Below are 24,223 nucleotides of genomic sequence, written 5' to 3'. Positions count from 1 at the left end.
ATGCTCCTCTATTTATGAATCCTGTTTTTTATTCAAAGATGAGTATTTTTCCATGTCTTTAAACTTGTCTGGAGGTTGTTGTTTTTTTTTTTTCTTAAAGATTTTATCAGGAAACCACGCTTAAGCAGATATTCAGATTTCCACACAGACTGCAGATGGATAAATCAGGGTTAAATCAGACCAAACCTCCTGTAATCTCAGCCTGGCTTAATCCCCATATACCATGTAATAAGATGAATTAAATGTAACCTCTCAGATGTTGTGCATTTTACAGGATTTAATGGATTTGTTTTAAACTGTTTTCAGGAAGCAAAATGAAGTTTCTCCACAAAAAGAACTGAGAGGAAACAACAAACTGAAGTCCTGACGTCTCAAGTCTCTGCATCATGATTCTCACTTCTTTGTCTTTTTTTTATTAATGTAAACATGTACATATTATTTCACTGCAAGCTGGCTGTGATACTCTTCAGTGTATGTTTATAGTACCTTATGAGATAGTGTAACAGGACGGTACACAGCGAGTGAGCCGTAGAGTAACCACTGATGTCCAGGTGTGCTTGTGGAGACTGTTATCAGAGTGTGTGAGTGTATGTGACTCGACATTGGGCATAGATGTACAGTTCATATGTTTCCTTTTTTGCATTATTTCACGACAGTGTTGTCCTCTGTTTCAGGAGTGTAAAACCTTTTTCAAAAACTGTACATGCATCAAGACAATGAAGAAAATGATTGTAACTCTTCATGGAGTCTTTTGCTATCCTTTATTAAAAAATGGTAGTTAAAATGGTTAAAATGGCTCAGTGTACAGTGTTTTTCAGTATTATGGTGTTGTTAAATGTCAATCCCTGATTAATTAATCTGCTATTGTATATTTGTTTTTATTTTTCTTACAAGCAGGCTGCAAAAAGAAAACAGAATGTGACACTTTTCTCCTCATATCGACCATATAATTGACAACAATACAGATGCATTGTTATACAGACATCACTTTTGGAAACAGAAATAAGTAACTCACAGTTTGCCTGATAATATAAAACGTGACATCTCAATGACAGCTTCCTCCAAAGCTGTGCATTAGGAGATGATCCCAAAAGACACAGTGAGTCTAGCACCAGCTAGCACGTGCTGCTGGTAACCTTATTACGTCTGCACACATCACTCTGGCAGCTGTCACTGCCGTGCTGTTATTAGCTCTCCTAACTGAGAGGCTCACTGTTGACTCCAGACGCCATATTACTTCTCCTCTGCTTGTGTCCTTTACAGCAATTAAAGGTGACATCTGAAGTGGGAGAAACGTGTTCTCTGTTTAAGATTCAGTTAACGACTGCTTTACATCCCTGTTCTCATCTCATAGAGTAGGAAAGTTTACTTTAACAATCACGTTGCATTTTAAAGTGGTAATACCTTATTTTAAATTTGCATATTTTCTATTCAGATTTTTTTTACTTGTTCTCAAATGCGTGTATTTGATGCCTGTGATTTATGAATTGAACATCAGACATGTGACTCAAGCCTTTTGGTCCATGTGTAAAGCAAGTTCAAATAACTTTATAATAGCTTAGTTTTTTCTTAATCTCTTCTCAATCAAAAAATATTCCCTCCCTATGACTTTTAGACACCCTTTACTAAACCTAAATCTTCACTCTAACCCCCAAGCTAAAAGTGCTAGTGTTTGTGTGTCATGGGTTAAAATAACGTTTTTTTGGGTGAACTTATCCTTTAAGTTCATTCACTTGAAACACTTGACTTTTACCTACCAAACAGTATATAAAATATATTTAAAGAATAAATACTATAATAATACGATATAATAAAGCAACATAACATAATATAATATAAAATAAAATAAAATAAAATAAAATAAAATAAAATAAACATAACATATAATAATACATTGATGAAGGTTCTCAGTCCCCAATAGTGGTGAACCTCTACATGGAAGAAGTTGAGAGCAGAGCCTTGATTACCTTCACAGAAACTGCTCCAAGCCACTGGTTCAGGTATGTGGACGACACCTGGGTCAAAATCAGAACAAGGGAAGTGGAAGCCTTCACATATTACAGTATATCACATTATATAATATAATAAAATATATAATATAATATAATATAATATAATATATAATGTGTTGGGGATTATTCTGCTGCATGATTTAAGTACTCATAATACAGTACTTGTGCATGAGTACTAAGTTACAATGAATGCATGTTTTTTATTTAAACACTGTGGTGTTGTTCTTGTTCCTGACATGTGGACACTTCCTCCATCATCATCATCATCATCAGCAGCAGCAGCAGTGATGCGACAGTAACACCATTCTTCTGAACTCTCCTCACACTACAGCTCTGAGACACGTCAGAAGTATTGCATGAGAGCGACAATAAAATCTCACGATTAACTGCGAGACTTGCAATCTCCAAAATTTTGGCCGGTCTAAAAGAGCGACATCCGATGGGGGGAGCGACGCTCGGAGACGCACGGGTCAAGGTAAAAAAGAGAAAGAAGAGAAAAAAAGACAGACGGCACACCTGACGTGAGTGACAGGCCGACAGAAGTTGAGTTGCTCGGCAGACAGCCTCGTTTCCAGCGGACTGAGAGCAGCACTCACATCCTCACGCACGCTCATGTTTACCTGACAGGATGCTCTGCACGAGCTGCGCACTTAACGAGCGGTGTTGATGTGGACACAGACGCAGTTTGTGTGTGCTCCGACCTGTCCGCGGGCTGACTTTGTGTATGCCTCCGTCCTCTTGTTGTGTTGTGGATTGCACCACGATGCCGCGACAGGGGCGTAATCTCCTGCGCACTTTCTAAAACATAATATCACGCTCAGTGATGCGCCGGAGACGAGGCTGCTAATGCAGAGGCAGGCTGAGGATGCGGGGGCAGCTCCTCTGCAGTTTGACTGACAAGCTCTTTGTTATTAAAGCGAGGACGCGTTCATGGTGAAGTGCCTGTCACACTGATGCGTTCAGGAACAGAGGGAACAGGTAGCCAGAAGGAAATTCACTGGAAATCCCAAATTCCCCCCACAGCTTTAGACAGTGACTTATAAATCAGAGAAACACAAAACTACAGAGGCGTGTTCGTTGTTTTACAGGAAGATTTCTAGTGTAACCTAAAAAAAATCAAGCCACGCTGGACTGGATAGTTGTGGTTATTTAATGTGAAGTTAAAGCTCACTTTTCACTTCAATACCAGAGGAAAAACAGAACAAAACAGCAGGCATTGTGAGGGGCAAATGTCATTTTATTTAACTGAAAGTTTTGGGGAGTTTTACCTAAATTAAATCACAAGTGACAGTCAGAGTTTGTGGCTTTTATGCCATAAAAATAAAATTGACCTAGATCTGGTTTGCCCCACGGGGCCTTATTTCAGGCTAACTTTGTACTGTAGTGACTGGAGAGAAACAAATAATTTTTTGATCCTGTTTGAAAAAAACATGATGTTTGCCAATTTAAACTTGAGACAGTGAAATATACGACTGTGATAATGTGAAAATATGTAATTGTGATGTCGTCTCGTTGAATGGTCACCAAAACCCGTAACCTATACATATTTTAGCAGCTCACAGAACTTGTCAGTGTGACCAGATTTATTTATTGTCTTCAGCACCTTTTCTGTGCCGAGTTGGCAGCCATGTTTGTGTTGGTGTCACGTGTTGAGCAAAACGATGTAGTTCACTGTGGCTTAACACAAAACTAGATTATATTTTCCTTTATTTATGACAAACTGCGTCTTTCTTGACTTTAAAAAATGTCTTTTAAATTGACAAACGTCATATTTGCAGTTCATGGCACCATACAAAGTTTTTCCAAAATAAGGTCCCATGGGGTCACCTGCACCTTGACTTCGGCTTTCCGTACCTGTCCAAACTCTCCCAGTGTCACCACACCGATTAATAAAATGTTTGACTTGCTACCAAAAAAAGCCTGTTAATGTTCACAACTTTACTGGTAAATTCGATCTCCCTCTAAATGCTGCTTCAAAATGTTGTCAGCCTTCAAATCACACCATCATTAAAGAGCGAAACTCTTCTTGTGATCATGAAAAACCACAGACGCTGCTGTAGTAGCTACCGTCCTGGGCTGCATCATATTGTTTTGCTGAGTACTGCACGTTGCAATCTGGCAATCTAACAGGTTGCGATAAAACATTTGAGATATTCTGTTGTTCTGTTGTGTTACTGCAGCATTTGTCTACTTATTTTTCTTAAAAATGTTCTCAAGATAAACATTACTGTAGATCCTACCGTTTAGCATGTACTTTGTAAAGGATACGGTCAACTTAAAACAACAAAGCTCTGGTAAACAAACTGTGTTCAGCTTCGTACAACAATCATATCTGTGGTTTAAGTGTAACAGGCACTATTTTACTCCAGATTAGCCATAGCAACTGTACAAAGTGATAGTATGTTAAAACTGACGGACTTTTTGGACTAATAATGAGGGTTGTTTTTGAGGAAGTGTTAAAATGACAGATGTGTGTATGAACAAGGGTGAGGTGTCACAACAAACAGAAAGTAAACTGCTTTGAATCGCATGCAACCGTTTGACAGAAAGGGCGAGGTAATACTCTCAGCAGTAGCGCCTCAAACACCCCGTGATGAGAGGATAAACACAGTGTCAATTATCTTTTAACAATCTTGTTTCTGTGTGAAGCTGCAGCGACTGAAGCTGGCTTTAACAGTCTACAGTGGAGGTTCTCATGTTATTTAAATAGTTTTGTTATTTTTAAGGATTTTTTTTTTAAGGATTTGCATTTTATAAAAAGAAGACAAGTGAAGGTGTTTTTATCTCCTGCCGATGGACTCCTTTAAAGAACAGAGAGTGAGTAAGTCGAGGACAGAAATAGTGAAGAATGGCATAATAACTCAAGAGTGGTTGAAGATAATCCGCCTTTCTCTGTGATCTCATCACCGCAGTGTTAATAGATGTTACATACGGGGGTGCTTTCAAGGGAGAGATCACTGTGCAGGTTTCTATTATGGTGACATCTCTGGAGATGGCGGGTGCATCTAGTGCCAGCTTTACCGAGCAGGGCAGGGAGGCTGGCGGGAGGTTTCTGTCTGAAAGATAAACGTTGTGAAGGTGCAGCGAAAGCAGGCAAGCACAGCCTGAAAATGCCACAGAGCTGAGTGAACGAGAGGCAGCGTGTACTACGACTGACTAATTGTGTTTCAAATTGGGTCTTTGAGTGCACAATGGGGAATGGGATTGCTCTGAGCTCCCCGCTGAAGCACCCAAGGATGAGAAAGTTGTCAGATTTGTAGGTCAGGCTGCAGGGGTTGTTGTTAGGCAGACTTGCTCACAGCTGCAGATGTGACAGCGGTTTGATGCCAGGCTGTATCTGATGACGAGTGTTTGTTTTACGTTTTGTTCCCTGTTCCCCAGCTGCCTTTCTTCTACTTCTTCCTCATTCATCTGTTTCTTTTGAGTCTCATCCATTCTGTGTTTGAATTTTCCTCCCCTTCATTTACAGTTAGCCCCTTTTCGTTCCCCATTTCATTTTCGAAAAATCTTAATAGATGTCACAGTGTTAAAGGGAATTGCAGGAGTGTATCCTAGTCCCATCTGGAGCTCACAGGAGCCTGACCCGGTTTCTCTGTGCTACGTTAGCTTGCAGCTCCTCTGGGACCTGTCCCCTTCTTGTGCTGACAAGGGAAGAAGGCCACAACCGGCCCGTCCTACCCCAGCCCGACATAGCCTGACACAACCTGACTTCACCTAATCCTGCCTGCTCCACACAGCTAAAAGTTGCTTACAGTACAAATTCTCCCTCCTTCCTCATTGTAGGTCACTTGGTCTTCCTTCCTCCATTTTGGAAAGAGCTTCCGGGGATATTTTGCCCTACAAAAAAATAATTATCTTATCTCCCTAATTCCCAATTATTATGCACAGGCTTATTTAAGAAAAAGGATTAGATTTTCTCTCTTTTTTGGCTGCTGTACGGGCGAGCAGAGGATGAATTTGAATGTGACACTCTTCTCCTCCGCTGCAGCGAGGGGGGTCCTACACATGGATGAACTGGGGGAGGAGAGAGCACAGTGAGGCTGTCATGTAAGCCGTCTCCTCTGGGGCCACCTCTCGGTGCGCGCTGCTTCCTGCCTCAGGTAGAAACTTCAGTGTTGCTGCTGCTGAGGCGTCAGGCTGCTCGCTCTCCTCTCTCTCCCTCTGAGAAGGCAACGGCTTCACGCTCAAAGCACTGAAATGGAGAAGGTAAGGTGTTTTCGCGTCAGCTTTTGCTTCCTATCTTGATTTAAACATCTTCTTTCCTGACACAGCTAGAGACGGGAGGTTGTTTCGTTTTTGATCAGCAGTTTCTGAGTTTGCACTGTTGATCCTGTGATTGGATCCCTTCAGGGCACTCGGGGCCTTTCTGTGTAGAGTTGGCAGGCTTCCTACGTTTGTGTTGCTCTCTTCTCACCCCAAAAGACACGTTGGATGTTAGGAATACCACTCTGGCAAAAGGAATAGGATTTTTTAAAACTGGATTTGGTCCCGAGGTGCCATTCACTCTTCCTGAATTGAGAGGGAAACTCAGCTGCAGAGGATGAATTGCCTACAGGGATTAATAACTTAGGTGAAAATAGTTGGACTGTGCATCGTCTGTCTGGATTTATATTTGATGCTGTTTTATTTGCTCATATCTGAAATGAAATACGATGTAAACACAAGGGATTAACAGTAGTTTTATCACATTTTTCGATAATAAAATTGCGAAAATCCTCATTTTAAAAGATTAAATATCTTTCCTTTGCAACATTTTAATGTTAAAATGTCGAAAATGAAATCATAGTTTGAATGATTTGGCTCTTAAACAAAACAATACTCTAGTACAGGTTTAGCTTCACTTCTATTCTTCTGAGAGTCTCTGAAGCATGAGAGCAAAAAAGTGTGATTCTAGCCGAGGGTAAGGTGGCAACACAAGTGTTTCTGACATGTGCCACCTCGTCTTTATATCACACTGACCTGTGTGCGTGTGTGTGATTTTTTTTTTAAACACTAGCAGGGTTTGACTTCATGTTTCTCTTTCAGAGCTGCTCAGAGTGCTCAGAGCCGACGCTTGCACACAGCCTGTGTACTCTCTGCAACAAGTGGTTGTGTTACCAGTGCACAGATGTGCATCAGCATCAGAGAGCACCCAATACTCCCCAGTACACAGAGATGCACCCACAGCAGAGGCCCAGTGCCACCCAGCGTCCTGACCTGCACCAGAGAGGCTCCAGCTCGCTGCCTCCGACTGGACAAGGCAAGATATTTACATTTTCAAGAGTTTTTACCTCAATTTTCCAGGCCAGTGTGACAGATTATTAGTGGAGCTACAAAGTCTGCATCTCTGTAACCTGAAAACATGTTTTGGTTTCTTTATTTTCCCTCCTGTGCTCTGTTTGTTAATCATGTCTCAGTAGGAACCATTGCGATGAATAATGCATGGCAGTGGCGATGGTTGATGATAGTTCTTGGAGATCCCTGTGTTTTATTACACCTCTCTCTTTAACACGTGGCCCAGTTTCTAAAGTGTTCGTATGATTTCATTTTTGCTAATATTAGTGTGTTGCTATTTAAAGACCCTGGAGTATGCCTGGCAGCTTTGTTCCCGGCTGCTTTTGCAGGGCTGCTTTGCACAAGTTGTCAAATCATAACAGGCACGTCCTGAACACCTTTTATTGTGATGTGGGAGCATTACTGTTTGGTTTGTGTACTTGTGAGAAAAGCCGTGTGACTGCGCTGACAGACAGGATGTGGTCACTCAGATCGGGCTGATGCACAAGAGGTGATGCTCAGCTCTCTACCACAGATCCTGTGATGATGTGCAGGCAGGAGGGGGGTTGGCTGAGGTGAGCCGTCCAGCAGAGAGCAGCAGGGCTGCGCTCATTAGCCTCATCCAGCTATTGTTAGATAGACGTACTGTGGGCCAACTGTTTCTACAGTGACCTATTTAGAAATGTGTGAGAGATATTTTTGAGGGCGTGTGTGTGGCTGCTGGTGCATCAAAAGCCATCAAAGGTGCATCAATTGGACAGCATTGAGATGCTGTTCTTTGAAACCTCAACCTGCTTCCCACAACTGTTTTATTGTTTTCTTTTCAAAGTGCAGGGACAGGCCTGATTTGAATATTACATATTACATACCAATATCACTCATCGCACTTTACTTTTAACCACCCACTGCTACATAGAAGTTTTGTAGTCTGCTTATATAATTAAAAATAAGTTGAGGTAAACATGTGTTTAAGGATTACAGTTTGTTTTTATTTCTGTCATTGTGGTCATTTTCAAAAATAGGTTTAAATACATGTATACGTGTACACATGTAGCAGGATTATGTAATCAGGAAACAAAAAAAGGTCACTATATTCCAGTAAAGTTATAGAAAAAAGACGTAATTTGATTATAAGATACATTCATTTAAAAAGGGGATTACTAACAGGATAACAATACATTTGAAATAAAGACTGATATACTAGTCTAGCCACTTATCGTAGCTTAGCATTGAGACATTAAACAGGGGGAGAGAGCTCGCCTGGTTCTGTCTAAAGGTAAGAAAGTGGTACTTCTGTTTAATGTATACAATAAAATAAATGAATTAAAATTTAAAAAATGACAAGTTTTTGTTCAGGGTGTGCTATGTGCTCTAATATTTATTGGCCACAACATAACACTTTGCCCCCTGTAGGAGTACAACCTGTCATTTCTACATTAAAACCACCAGCCTGTAGAGGAGAGTACAATTCAGCTTTACTCTCTGGCAAAAGATATGCAAGTATCCGCTGCCATACCACCAGACCACAGAGCAGCTTCTTTCTGCAGGCTGCACACTCCACTTCACTCCATAAAATTGTTTTGTTTTGTATTGACTCTCTTATGTAGCATAAAGGAACTTTAAAAAAAAAAAACGAAAGAAAAGAAAGAAAAGAAAATTTGGTTTTGCAACCTGGTTGTAAAATGACCTTTAACCTTGAAAATGAGATCCAGTGTGTTTTACAGAACCAACGCTTAAAAAACAAATTAATTTAACAAATTTTAACCTTAAATTCAATTTAGTTCAATGAATAAACTTATAATAATTGGTGTGATGATCATTTTATAACTCTTAAGTCATTACACCTCCCTGGCCGTGTTTGTTCTCTCTAAATACCTTTGAGACCGCTGATGGTTCTCCTCTAGCTGTGGTTGTGAATTGCTTGTCGACTGCTGCTAATAATGCTCCATGCTCTCTCCCTTCTCACCCCTCTCTCCCCTCTCTCCGTCTGTCTTTTAGGCCCGGGGTCGTATCCTTGCTCCCTCCTCATGTGCCACTCTCACAGACAGGAGCCCTTGGAGCTGTTTTGTGAGTCATGTGACCTTCTGTGCTGTAGCAGCTGTCACCTGTCCTCCCACAAAAACCACAGGTCAGTCCGCCGATACACAGCGCAAGGACACTGCAGAGAAAGGCTAACCACAGGTTAAAAACTTCCTCTGAGCAGCAACTCGCTTTAACCGCCTTGTCACTTTTATCATGCGTATCTGCATACACTATCCTTGGCCTGCCTAATACCTATTAAGTATTCATATGCTTTTGTTTTCTGTGATGTTTCGGTACAGTAGCTGCCTCTAAGGTCACCCGCATAATGACTTGTCCCCAGGGGAAACAAATTTAATTCTGGTGTTTTTCATGCCCAGAGAATAAATTAGTGCAACTTTGTGTCTGGCATGGATGGGTGACTGAAAGAGATCTGCTGGGCACAGGCTCCGGGGCCCAAGGTATCAGGGGGCCTCTGGTCCAGAGCGTCTTTTTGAAGTGACACATTACTTTGCGAAAGGCAGTTGGCTAAAAATAGACATAAAACGGGCACAAAGCGACCACAGAAACACAGGGGCTACAACAAAGAGACACAAATAGACCACAAAGAGACACAAAACTCCAACAAAGAGACACAAAATGACCACAGAGAGACAAAATGACTACAGAGACACAAAAGTACTTCAAAGAGACACACAGCTAACACAAAGGGACAAATCACAACAAGACCAACAACAACCATAGAGACACATAACTACCATTAAGAGACACAAAATGGCTACAGAGACACAAAACTGTCACACAACCAACTCCAAAGAGACACACCTACCAAACAACAACAAAGAGACCTTTTCTCTCTCAGCTTGGGTGTGCTCCTGTAAAGGAGGTGTTAGGGGCCATGTCTGCACCCAGGGGCCATGTTGTCTCGTAATCCGTCCAAGCTTTCTGATGGATGTTGTGATCTCTTATGTGTTTAGGGTGGTGCAGATCGGAAAGGCCCTACAGGATCAGCAGTGGCTGTTTGAGAGCCTGATGGTGCAGGTGGAGGAGAGGAGGTCTGCAGTGGAGAACAATGCTAAACAGATAGAGGACAGGTTGGTTCAGACTCACACAGTCCACAAGTCTGAGCGACTTCCACCACAAATAGTCAATAATTTAATAGTGTGAAATATAGCAAGCTAATGCATAAATTAGTGTCTGAAATGCTGCTGTTTTGTTCTGCATTTGGGATTTTTCTGCCCGGAGTGGGGCATTTATTTTCTCCTCTCTCTTCGTAGACTTCACGGAGTAAAGATCGCACACAGGAAGGCAGAGAACCAGATTAAAATGGCAAAGATGATTATGATGAACGAGCTTAACAAACGAGCCAACCTATTAATAGAGCAACTGGAGGTAATTACTTTCTCTCTATTTCTTTCCTTCTTATCGTTCAGCCAGCCATGAATCTACATGTGAGGAATCAGTAACCGCTGTGATGTAATCAGTCCTGAAAGCAAGCAAACGAGAACCCATAATAATCTGTCAAAGCTGCTTAAGCCGACTCCTCAGGAGCTATATCTGTCAAAAAAAAAGATCCATTGATTTAGCCTACAGTCCGGCCATGACTATGTACCAGTAATTACATGTAACTAGATGCATTTTTATGGGTTTTCTTTGCAGAAAATCTCAGAGGACTTCCAGCAGCGTCTGGAGGACCAGCTGCAGGGGGCAATAGAGATCTGTGGTCATCTGGACCATGTTCAGAAGTTCGTCACCTGGGCGACAACCCACCACTGCAGAGGCCCGGTGCTCTTCAGCAGGGCTCTGGTACGCTGACGGGACGGTCAACACGTCCACACACACAGTCATATGAGGAGAAAGTAACTAATTTCTGAGAGGAAGTGGAGTCTTTTTCTTTATATTTAAAGGTCCAGTGTGTAGGATTATGGGGTGTTTAGGGGCAGAAATGGAGAATAATATTCATAATGATGTTTTCATTAATTTATAATTATCTGGAATGAAGAATTGTTTTGTTTTTGTTACTTTACAATGAGTCTTGTATATCTACAGATGAAGCAGAGTCCCACATGTTTCTACAGTAGCCCAGAAGGGACAAACACTGGCTCTACAGAGGGCCTTTCACGTTTTAGAGGCCGTCTTAGAGGAGTGTGAGGCGAGGGTTTATCAGTTGCTTGCAAACTGCAGCCACACAACTAGATGCGACTGAGTCCTACACGCTGGACCTTTAAAGGAGAGCACTGCTCATTACACATGTAGTTTACCAGTCACAGGAAGTACCTCTTCTGAACACAGCTGTACAATGTTCTCTGTGTCACCACAAACAGAAAGCCTGTGTTATGAGCGGTGAGTGTGGTTTTTGAAAGATGCAGCCAGGCAGGAAGGGTTGAACAAAAGACAAGCTGCAAGATTAGAGAAAAGGTCAAGATATCTTTGTCTAAACTTTGACTATTATTTTGAAATCTCCTCATTTAACTGTTACTTTATGAACATGCAGTACCAAACCACTTGCATGCATTTGAATGCTTTTGCCAGAATGCTTTTGCTAGGATATTTTTTTTCTTGGTCTCATGCGGTTCAGGCACACTGTTAGCTCAATACTACTGTAGGTATCTTAATGAGATCTCTTTTCCTGGAGGACGTAACATGCTTCACTACTCTGGAGCACAGTGTGAGATTTTGTGTTATTTGCATTTGATTTCCAGCAGCTTAGGTTTCAAAGAAAATCCTAAATTATTGTCCTTTCAGCATTCCCTGCAGGTGTCTTTCGCGCTTGCTTTTACTTTTTGTAATTATACTGTTGAAATCAGCGACAACATCAGGGGTTTCCAAAATGCATCCGGTTTTTCATATACGAACAATATATATTCTTCTTTCAGATTTCACTGCAGATGCAGCAGCTGCTTGAGTCGTCACTCCACTCAGACTCCTGGAGTCCTGTCAAGATCAAATTTAACTGGGATGCCAGTTACTGGACGAAGCAGATCTCCTCTTTAGGTAAAAGTAATGTTATTGAATCGTGATGGTTATTTGACAGCATTGATCTTTATTCAAAATGAGACTTAAACTTGAAATAATTGAAAAAAATGTAATGCATTAGAATAAAAATGGCATTTTTTGATGCAGGATTTCTTTGATTCAAGCTTTTAGAAATGCTTGTGAACATAATTGTTCATGCAAGTGAATGTTTTTCTAATTAAAACAGTTTCATTCAAATAGACTCTCTACTACATAGTTCAAACAAATCACTTAATGTTTTAATCTACAAAGGCTTTATTATCAATAATATTATTATTTGCATGACATGTGACATGATGTTTTCAACAGAGCTCTTAATGTGACTATGTTTCTCTGCAGGTCAGCTGACTGTTGATGGGGGAAACTGCACTTATCCTTCGGGCTTGGCCTGCTCCAGTATCCTCCGGCCTCAGCCCATTACCTGCTTGGCTTTGCCGTCTGTTTGTCACAGAGGACGCGAGCCAGGCTGTGGATACCAGGCCTGCTGTGAGCCACAGATGTGCTGCCTGCACGGCATTCCCTCTCAGCCAGATCTGCCCAGTCTGGACAAAAGCCAGCTGGAAGGCACACTTTATAACTCCAACTGTGTCCAGCCTGCCCTTATCTCTGCCTCCCTGCACCAGAGCCAGCAGCTCCAGAGGTGCTGGGACCCAGACAGCTCATCGCAATGTCCTCCCCCTTCATCACCTGTACCAATGATCCAGCTCAGCTGCAGTCGAGGATCAACATCCCAGCCACAGGCTACTGCCTCTGCACCCCAGTCTCAAGCCAAATCTTATCTCTATCACCAACACCAGAGAGAAGTTCCTCTGGACAGCCAGGCTCAGCCAAGTGCAGACCGCAGCAGGCCGGGTCAGTGTCAGGGGAAGCTGTCAACCAGCACAGCTCTACAGCAGGATCCCAGCCACACAGCTGTCGACAGAGATGTGATGACTGAAGAGACCTGGGAACAGAGATGCAGGGTGGAGGAGGCTTGTGGACAAACAGCAACTGAAAGCAGAGATCTGCTGGAAGATGGGCTGCAGCAGGACAGTCCAGTTCAACAGCAACAACAGCTTCATGTTCCTGCTGCAGTAGAGTTGAGGAAAGATCAGCAGAGGAACAGATCTCCACTGATGCTCAGAGACCACAGAGATGGCAGGGTGAGAGCACAAAAATTAAACATTTCTTATGTGAGTGTTAAAGAGTTTTGCAAAGAAAATCCCCCAAACTACAGTAAACTCTGTAATCAATAACGACATCTAGAAATACAACAAGATTACATTTAATCTTCATTCTTGACCTCAGAAACATCAGTTGACGGTTGACCTCACCACAGGCTCCTCTCAGTAGCCGTTGTGGAGGTTTCAGTATCACACCATACCATTTACACCTGACCCCAAAGTAACTATACGTCACAAGTAAAATGTCTTCTTCTTCTGCTTTATATTTTTACACATTGTACTTTTTACTTCACTACATTGAGTTGTTAACTAAGTAACTTAGTTATTAGTTACTTTGGAGATTGCATGCTGCATAAGAGCCAAAGTAGCAGACAAACAAACACGGTTTCTGATTCTGAAGAATGCAGTATACATCATATTCATGCATGTAAATATATGTAGTATTTACTTGCACTTTTGATACTTAAGTACATTTAATATCAGATACTTTAAGACTTTTAGTACTATTCGTATAGGTGACTTTCACTTTCACCAAAGTAATATTTTAACACAGTATTTTTTGGACTTTTGGATACTTTGCAAAACATTACCAGCACTTTATCTGTGATTCCTCAGCTGAGTTGGTGACACTACAAACGTTGGAATCGGTGTCATAAAGCCATTGATGTGCAAAACAACTGGATGTGAAATTTGAAAATGTGGTGTATTGTTTACAGCTACTTTGAGGTCAAAACATGGTATGTGGTAGGATTTTGAACACTTCAGTTCTCAGTTTTTCGTTTCACACGTGGTTCTGCAGAGTTTCTACGTCCACAGACAATTCTCAACAACTCATGACATGGTAAGCCACACAAGGCTGTGCATACACACCTCTCAAAAACCACTATTTATGAGTCAAAGTCAGGCCTATTTCCTGTGAAACACAGGTGTTAAAATGCAGACAAGCGCAAAGTACAAAAGACAAAGGCAACAAAATCAAACATTTTATCACATATTGACATTAAAGTAAATCAAAGCCAGTAGGAAATGTTGCACATAAGCTTCTCGGTTATTGTATAGTCCTTAAATGTTGAAGTTTAAGGGAGCGTTGAATTCGAGGCAGTTTTAATGAATATCTGTAAACGACCGAAACAAAAACAGCACTTTATTTTAATGCCAGAATGATCACTTCCCACAGTTGACAGCTAGCCTGAAAACAGATGGTGCACCAGAAATGTGCTTCAGCTTTTATGAAGAAAGGATGATGGGAAAACAAAGAGCTGCTCTGACAATTAAAGCTGAGCCGCTCATAGCAAAGCATCCCAAAACCAGGGGAGCAGCGTTCATCATCATCATCATCACACTCGATTCCAGAGGTTTGAGCAGCCACATCGTCACCTCTCAGGGTTCGCTCTTACAGCACAAAGATGTATTATATTTGCATTTTCAAGCCAAAGCATCTGAAAATGACATAAAACCACCTGGGAGAAGTCATTTATGTACTTAACCTGTCATTAATGAGTCACTGAGGGAATAGGGGGAGCTGCCAGTTTGATTTCAGTTCTGGTTTGCACTCTGAGATAAATTCCTACACACACCCCCATCGTTCCAGAGAGAAAGGATTATAGTCTATTTCCCTCCACAGTCTGAATCCTGCACACCTCTCCCAGGGGGCATGGATCAGGTAAGTGTTTTAATCGCATGATACTTAAGAGCACATGCTCGGTGGCAGCCTGGCCTGAATATGCATGATGGTGCACTAGAAAAAGAAAAAGAAGGACGTGTTAAAAATAAAAAAAAAACCCTGGTGTTAAATGAATTGTCAGCCCTCCTGCTTACATTAGCTGAAGACACAGCTGAGAAGTTTAAAGGAGCTTTTCGGGACACTTGCATTAGTTAAATTGTAAGTTAAAGGAGTGAGAAAGAGAGTGTGGTTTAATGAGAGGGCCACACTGCGCACCTGATAGTGAATTTACATATGATAATTGGTGTTGTAACTAAGCCTTTCATTGCCTGTACGATAACAGTAATATATGCAGCTGTGTGGGCCATTCTCCGTGTTTATAAGGATGGAGTGCTTTTGAATTAGTCCCAGAATCAGCTCTGAATGATGTTTTTGTTCATTTAGTCTGGCGTCAATGTGTGTGTGACACTCAAGGTTGTTTCCACTGCACACCTCCCACTCCTTTTTCTCTCCTCTCTGTTGTTAATGGCATGAGCAGGGGACGTCTGCGCGTACGATACAGCTTGAAACCCTGCTCAGTTGTCTACATTTGTGTTTCTGACAGAGATCCACATCCCTGGAGGTGTCAGTGACAGCCCACGAGTGTGCATCTGATGCGCAGAGCAGCAGGCTCAGCCCTAGTTTAGCGTGCACGAGGAGGAAGAGACGCTCCCAGAGCATCCCTGCAGAACTGGCAGCCCCTTCCAGCAGCCCTTACGCTGAAAGGCCCACAGGATGCACTCATGGCCTCGAGGCAGGAGCTGCAAATAAGGTAACCCTGCATTACAATATAATCACACATGGGGAGGATGGCGAAGCTTAGCTGTCAGATAGAATAGAGGTGATCGCCCTTTCCACATGTGAGTTCTGGCGGTGCAAAGGAACAGTAATAACAGGACAATTTTCTCCTGTCAGACACAGTTCCACTGTGAAATTAATCTATTGCACTGATTAAGGGCACCAAGTTGCTATTATATTCATCGTATATTTGCCTGCAGTTTATTCAGTCAATTGTTTGGTCCATAAAATGTCAGAGAATGGTGAAAAAATACCCATCAGACCTTCAAAGAGCCCAAAGTGACGTCTTCAGGCTGCTTTCTTTGTACAACCAAGAGTCCAAAATACCAAAAGAGATTCAATCTCCGGCTCCACCACTGAGGACCTGGAATCAAAGATAGTTTATATTTATGCTTGAAAAAGAAATTCAGAAATTGATTAAAAACAAGTTGATGTTAGTTTTATGTCAATAAAAGATATAAGATGTAAGAATTTTGCATTATAATGTCTCAAAATGACCAGACCTTCGTTTACTCAGGGTAATGGTGCGTTTCACTCGGTCGCCCGTCACTATTAGCTCGGTCGAAAACTGAGGAAGGAAGTCAGAGAATAAAAGTAAACCCTAACCTCATTTGACTTTTGTTTGTGTTACTTGCACGAGTGTTTATTTGACCCAAACAGCCAGATTACTTTACTGTACGTAAACCACAAGATAGCCAGCAATAGCACACACTGAGGTTGTGTGTATCTGTGTGTTTGCATTCAGGTCAATCACTAAACTCAGCACTCACCAGAAACTCCCTCTCCTCTCTGTAACATTACATTCATGAAGTACAGTACATTTCTCCTCCAGCTCCACTCAGCAGTCGGTAGCCCTGAGGGGCAAGTGAGGATTTTTTTCTGGTGATCCATGTTCTTATCTTTTTTCAGATCTAAATTATTTTCTCTCCAGTGTTTATGACGAGCGATCTGGTTAAAAAAAGTTTTGCCAGGATCATCTAAGTTCCTTATTTTTTTTTCCATCTGTGAAAAAATGTGTTTTCTCAGGAGAAAAATATTTTTTCATGTGTGAAACTAAGTAAAAAAGTTTTTTTTATCTGTGGAAATAGTTTTTAGGTAAAAAAACAAACAAAAAAAATGTACATTTTTTCAGTAGTGTGTGATACTGGGTGAAAAAGACAGCTTTTAAGACAACTAGATATTTTGTTTCTGGAACCGAGTGAAACATTATTTTGTCCAGCCCCCCAAAATGTTGTGTAAGGTATTTCTTCTGGAATTATTTTTTTCACATTTTTCACAGATGGAAAAAAATAAATAACAAACTTTGAAAGATTATCATGGCAAAAAAGTTGAAAGTCATAGTTTGGATAAATAATAGTACCAAGATCAAGTTACTAACAATGTTTTTTTCCTTGTTGATTAGACAGTTTACGCCCTGGAAACCTTTTACAGAATGTTTGTTTTGTTCTCAGTATGCCACTGTGGATCCCAGACAGAGACGAGCCTCAGATGGAGTGCTTTGTGTTGTCAAAGAGGCCTCATCTGACATGGCGCCCTCTAGAGGCCACCGGTCTCCTCTACTGTCCTATAAGACAGAGCCAGGTGCTGGAAAATTCCACTTTGCCATGTCAATTTTTAAATAACCTCAAATAAACCAAATGCAAAGTTTGTAAATACATGCAAACTATCTCTTTCTTTTAGATCATTCTTTTACTTGTGTAAATGAAGAGATCGATTATGAAGCCAAGGACCAATGCAGGGTGTCACGAAACGACCACAACAGGTGTGTAACATCAGTCCATGAACAGATCAGGAAAATAAGGTGTAGCTCTCATCATTCATTCTCTGCTTCCCTCTTTAGTAACACAGACGTTCAGAAGGACTCAGGAAGGTCCAGAGTCCCAGTGGTTTGCTTAGAGCGTCTCAAAATACTTGTGGCTCAACTTCCCCCACATGGACGACGGCAGAGTGACCCTTTACCTGCCAGCGGGACGGAGAGGAGTGAAACCTTCCCACAGCAGAGAACCTGGCATGAAGTATGTGTCATTTCTTTCCACACAGTAGACAGCTTTTTTTAAAAGTCCCATATTTTCAATATGCAACTCGAAATACTTCCGAGTTGTTGGATCCTGCAGCTCTTCTGGACTTTCCAAACTTTACTGGACTGAATTGCTCAGATTGTGATAGTCCAACACATTGTTTTGTGGGGGTCACGTAACGTTGTAATTAAACGGTTTGGCCACTACGAAAGTTGGCTTCAAAGCCTGGCACTCGTCTTGGGGGTTGCAAAAACACCGGCAGAGCTGATACAAAAACAGGGTGGCCAGCGCTTGCTCACGTATGTGTGTGCTGACCAATCAAAGGAACCTGAAAATGACCATAATATGGAAGCTTTAATGGTCAAAGCATTGATTTTAAATGAAAAATAATATCACATTAATAAGAATAAGTATTCACAGCAGTAAAAGCGTCACAGGATTTTTTTTTTGTAATTAAAAAGCAGCATTTTCATCCCTGCAAGGTTGAGTTTTGAACCTCAATACTTTTTGGATACCAACTGAAATGTGACCATAACAAATATTTAAATCATAAGTTCTTGTTTGATCTTTTACAAAAAGGATTTCCAGTGTTTTTTACAGTGTCATTTAACATTCATGAACTGTGGCTAAGCTAACAAAAAAACTATTGTTTTTGTATAATGACAACCCTGTGTTGCATCTAAGAAGGCAGATAAGACAAATAACAGTATGTCATTTGTTTGATGTGGTGTCGGAATTATTATTTCAGTGAATACATCGTAGCAACCACCAGAGATTATAGTTAACATGCCTCTCCTCTCCTCTCCTCTCCTCTCCTCTCCTCTCCTCCTCTGTTTAAAAGGGAATAGCTAAAGGGAGGACCACCCGCTCACTCACAGCTCCACCATATGCAGAGCATCTGCAGTGTAATCAGGCTACCACACACTCCACCACCAGTGAGTTTGACAGTTGTGGGAGAATCAGCTCCCGTAAATCACCCAAGCTGCCGTCCACTGACCCTAAATACGTGCCAAGGCGCTACTCTGCTGTGGATCTGGACTCTGACTCTGATCCCAGGTCAGTCTCAGAAGAAGACGGTGGTGTTTCTTGGGTTGATCCTGAACCCCAGTTTGAATCAGATGCATCACCAGAGTCCTCATCTGAGGCTGAACTTGAATGTATGGCTCAGGAGAAATTGGGGGCTGCAGGAGAGACTGAAGCTGGTATCGCTGGGGATTCAGAGCCGAGTCTTGAATATGATGCAGACCCAGAATCAGATGCAGGAGCTGGATCGGAGGAGGGCCAAGGGCTGGACGGTGACGCGGAATCAGTCGAGGTTGAAACAGAGTCAGACGTCCAGCCTGACTATGACCCCTGTTTTCAGACTGATTCTGACGCTGCATCCGATCAGCCTCCAGACTCTCAGGGCTCTGTGGAGTCCGAGCTCGACATTGAATCGGATGCTGAACCGAGAACCGACGACCCACAACCGCTCCGCTCTGACCTGGAGGAGGAGTCCCCCGCCGGGCCTGGTCAGAGGCCGCTTCTGATTGCAAACCCTGTGACTCAGAGATTCACAGAGGATGTCCAGCCTGACCAGGACAGTACAGAGATGGAGAGCGAGGACTTCTGTGCTGTGTGTCTGATCGGGGGGGAGCTGCTGTGCTGCGACCGCTGTCCTAAAGTCTATCATCTGTCGTGCCATATCCCGTCTCTGCTGAGCTTCCCCTCGTAAGCTTCTTAAACTGTAACCTATATAATGCATTCAACATGATACTCTCACCTCCTTTCAAACAGTATATTTTTAACCTGATGTTGTTTCTTATCTTGCTCAGAGGCGACTGGGTGTGCAGCCTGTGCAGAGATGTCATGCAGCCAGAGGTTGAGTACGACTGTGAGAATGAGAGAACATCTGGAGAGCACGCAGCGTCACGCGGACTGCCCGAGTCTGACCAGAGAGTGGGTCATTTCATCAGCTGCATTAATATTAATAAGATTTGAGTAGTAAATATGAAGTGAATAAGGAGTAAATACTAACACCAGTGCATCATGGAATGACAATGAAACACATTTAATAGAATAAGTAAACAAATAAAAACTAAAATAGAAAAGTAGAGTTGGCAGTGATATTGAAAATGATAATAAGGTTGGTGGTTCCTGTTCCTGCATTGATAACAATTCTCTCTCATGTTTGCTCGACCGTTTACAGAAATGTGAGCGGCTGACTCTTCTGATCCTCAGTAACATCCTGAGTGCTCCCTTTCACGAGCCCGTCAGCCCACTTGTGAGTGATCACCCTTTTCTCACAGTCCGGTTACAGTAACTCGTTTTCTAAATCTCATTTATTTTTCATGATACTTACTGGAACACAGCAGCGTTGTGATTAGTTTTCCTCATGTTTCAGCACGTATATACACGCTTTGATTGCTGCTTTATTTCTCAGGGTTTGGGGGCGTACAGGTACCCAGTGGAGTTCTTCTCACATTCAGTTTGTCTGAACCAAACACAATGAGTGTGTCCTTGAGGCCTGGAGTTGCTTTAATCATTCAACATTTGCAAAACCGAACTTCCTCTTTATGCGTTTGCTGGTGCAGTGCAGCATTTCTTGGTGTGATTAGAGGAATAGCTTTAAACAGCTCGCAGTAATATGCGTGTTGCATCGGTGCGTGCTTGCACACATTCATTTGCAAACTGTGAGGATTGTATGACAGTGCTGCTGGTGGTCAGAAACTTCACACTATGATTACTTTAGTTTACCTCCTCTTGAGTCCAGCACAGTTAAAATTGCAGCTGTAGTTAATCAAAGACAGTTTCCAATAACCATCATTAATGAATGGTACATTTCTAGATAATTAAACTTTAGTTAATAGTTATTTCACTGTTAACAATCACAAGCTTTGTAAACCATTTATTAAGTAACTTTTGTAAAGTTGCAGCTGATGTTTTTATTACTTTGTAATAAATACTCAGTTCTTAGTTATATAAACATTACCTGGATGGCCATTATAAAGTCTCAACTGATATTTATACATGTCTATAAATGTGGTTTATCCAACATTTCATTTGTAAATAGTAAAATAACTGTTAAATTAAGTGTAATTCACTAAAAATTTGAAGTGGAAACAGAAAACATCTGCCCCCCTAGCATCTCTGACTGGTATTATTATCGGCATTTACAATAACACAGGACAAAATGTGAGTCATTTAGTCCATAATGGAGACATGAAAGCAGATAGAAATGGTGCCAGCCTCACTGGAAGACCACTCAGCCTTCATTTTCTTGGTAGATTTCGTGCCCGGTGGCAGACAAAACAGCACAATGAAACCGAAGTTTACAGAGAGCCAATCTAAGCGTGCAATCAACATTTATTTCATAATGACACATTGAAGCAAAAACTTTTGCCAGTTTAATGATGGTTATGATAAAGTGTTACTCCAGTTTGTGTATGCATGGCTGTTGTTCAGGCAGGTGCCGTATTCATCACAGTGATACATAATGCTTTCTAGGTGACATTTATTTGATGCATTTTGAATGCAGAAAGAGTAATGAGGTAATTACATTGGAAATTTAGCCGCGTGGCTATGATTTAAAATAATCTTAAATGTCACTGCTTTTTCACGCAGGCTCGTCATTACTACCAGATCATTAAGAGGCCCATGGACCTGTCTGTGATCAGGGCCAAACTCAACAAGAGGAACCCTCGACATTATAACTCACCGGAGCAGTTTGTTGCTGATGTTTATCTCATGTTCCGCAACTGTGCGAAGTTCAATTATGTAAGTTCAACATTTATATCTTGTATATGTGCAATTTGTCTCATAATTACAGGGAATCACACTTTGAATGATAAATAAAGTCATTCTCAGTCAGTACTTTACCAGCACTGATCCGAGTGCTATATCTTTTCCTCTCTCTGACCACAGCCTGACTCTGAGGTGGCCCAAGCTGGCCGCAGCCTCGAGGCGTTCTTCATCTCCAAGCTGAAAGAAGTTTTCCCAGACAGAGTTTTCCCAGCCGCTGAGGTGGAATCTGACAGCGACGAGTATGATGAGGCCTACAGGACCGCCGACGGTGGTTTCCCCTGGCCGGAGAGGAGGGAGCAGTGCCACAGGAAGAGGAAGAGGAGAAACTCTCTCAAGTCGAGGAGACATCACTTCTAATCATGGACACAAATATGCTGTGTTTGTGCGTAATTATGCTGTTTTTATTCAGCAGCCTGTGGGGCTGTGACACTGTTTCCATTCTGTAATCTGAAAGGAGCTCCAATTTGTGGTTTGCAATAATATCACAGTGCTGCCATCCGATGGCAGCCAAACATATTGAAACAATTGTTCAGATATTTGAAAGGCAGGAGCAAACTGCAGCTGATCAGAGGAGCAAAGAGCATAAGAATTATCGAAATCGAACAGAAGAACAAGAACCTGCATGAAGTTACATCTTTTGGAGTGTCACCGAAAATCTGACCCGAGTCCTTCACAGAGAAATCCAGAATCCAGCAACTTAAACAAATCGTCCACAGGCTTTTATAGGCAACCAAGAGAAACGTCACGTTACAACCTGCTCACATCTGGCCAATGAAAAGTGATTAATACATGTGAATTGCTACAAATTGTTCCACGGAGCCCCTTTAAAACAAGTTGAAGTCATGAGACGATGCTGTAATTGTTACTGTATCACGTCATACATGGGCTGTTTATGATTTTCTCCTGAAATGACTTCCTGTATTTACCTGCTGAAATCACATACCGGATGTTTTATGCTATTGTACAAAGAGGATGCTGTAGATGGATGTTTATTAATCTCAATTTGCATCTTTATCAAATGTAATTTTTAGGTGAACTTAGCTCTGATTATACACAGCACTTTGAAAATTTGATATTGGTAAATACTGTGTTTACCATGTTCGTAAACATATTTATATATGTGTAACTGTATAGAACTTTATTTTACTATATTTGTCATTTTAATTACTGAATGATTGCAGGCAATTATCATAGCATTGATTATTGATAGAATTAAGTGTCTCATTAGCTTTTCTTTTTTAAAAAAAAAAGCAGCAGTGAATCTGATTGTCTTTTGACCAGGGTGCAGTACAGAATGTAAATGATTGAGGGCGCTGTAACCAGTGTTAAAGCTCAACAGAGCACATGTATTTTCATGATTGTTAGAGGATTTAATATCCACAATCCAACATGATTTTTTTATTTTACTTGTAGCCTAAATTAAGTTTGTGTATGCATTATGTAACATTCCTGTTTCACCCGTGTTTCAGCAAAATGTTAAAATATCTCAGGCTTAATAAGAGTGTAAGGTATTGATCTCATTCAGTATTGACAGTTACAAAAACGTCCTTGCTATTTGTAGAGCCGCACATATGTCATTTTATAATACCTGCTGTTGTAGAGCGTTTCCTGTTTTTAAATATTCTTTACTTGCTACCTGCAGCTTAAGATAGATTTTACTTGACATTTAGAGTAATTACTGCACAATAATGATTGTCTGTGCACTCCTTGATCATCGTCAAGAGTAGTGAATATACAGTATATGTAATGTTACTTCCTTTGAAATCAATAGATGTTATAATATTTCCTATTGTACGAGAGGAGATAGTTACTGTCACAGTTTCTGTTAAGTTTATTTTAGCTTTTTTTTTACTGTAACAGTCAACGATAAATGCACATATATAGCTTATCAATAAAAATGCATTCAAGAGACAATATATTTTCTTATTATTTCTCATCTGCATGATTAAAGGTACCATTTCTAAGAAAAGTTGATTTTTGAGTCTCATTCCCAACTTGACAGTTAAAAACTGGGATGCCGTCATATGCGACGAGTTGGTAATTAGACTCGAAATCAACTTTTCTTACAAATAGCACCTTTAAAGGTATACCATGTAACTTTTACAGGCCTATAGACAAAAAAGGGACACAGAGCCAACATAAGCATTATCGTTTGTGAACATCAGAGCAAAACAGGCTTGTATTTTGAGTGACGGCAGGCTGAGAAGAAAAACAGCATTTCCCATCTAGAGGTCGTACAGTTGAAGAACATGGGACTATATACCAACATTGTACTACAAAAAGTTAAACACACAACAAATATCACTATGGGTCATAATAAGCTGCTTTCACAGTCGATCTCTAAGGTGGTTTTTCTGATAAGGACGGGCTGAAAAAAGTTAATAATTCACCTTGAATCATTTTACGTTACAGAGGAGCGACAAATGGAAATGTATCATTTACAGTTTAACAGACTAGTAC

At 41.2% G+C, this 24,223-nt stretch overlaps 2 protein-coding genes across 5 annotated transcripts in view; both read left to right on the top strand.

Annotated features, from left to right (window-relative positions):
- dennd2b (DENN domain containing 2B) overlaps positions 1 to 793 on the top strand; it is a 53,823-nt gene extending 53,030 nt beyond the window's left edge. For all 4 annotated transcript variants that reach the window (XM_084354415.1, XM_084354413.1, XM_084354416.1 and 1 more), the window contains exon 20: positions 307 to 793. In XM_084354415.1, the coding sequence (XP_084210541.1) occupies positions 307 to 341 (35 nt within the window). In that variant the 3' untranslated portion in view covers positions 342 to 793. The remainder of the gene's footprint in view (positions 1 to 306) is intronic.
- A 1,606-nt stretch (positions 794 to 2,399) lies between these two features.
- trim66 (tripartite motif containing 66) lies at positions 2,400 to 23,677 on the top strand. Its single transcript, XM_084358393.1, has 18 exons — positions 2,400 to 2,487; positions 6,001 to 6,218; positions 7,038 to 7,251; positions 9,264 to 9,393; positions 10,262 to 10,378; positions 10,562 to 10,676; positions 10,944 to 11,090; positions 12,161 to 12,278; positions 12,639 to 13,441; positions 15,730 to 15,936; positions 17,414 to 17,543; positions 17,643 to 17,724; positions 17,803 to 17,977; positions 18,822 to 19,690; positions 19,795 to 19,918; positions 20,169 to 20,243; positions 21,584 to 21,736; positions 21,884 to 23,677. Exons 2-18 carry the CDS (start codon positions 6,210 to 6,212, stop codon positions 22,118 to 22,120), a joined length of 3,705 nt encoding a protein of 1,234 aa, XP_084214519.1. The 5' UTR covers positions 2,400 to 2,487; positions 6,001 to 6,209; the 3' UTR covers positions 22,121 to 23,677.
- Positions 23,678 to 24,223: the final 546 nt, after the last annotated feature.

Source organism: Pagrus pagrus (assembly GCF_965226575.1).
Source record: "Pagrus pagrus genome assembly, chromosome: 1".
Lineage (NCBI taxonomy): Eukaryota > Metazoa > Chordata > Actinopteri > Spariformes > Sparidae > Pagrus > Pagrus pagrus.
Note: the sequence above shows the minus strand (reverse complement) of the source record. Positions and strands in the feature narration are given on the sequence as shown.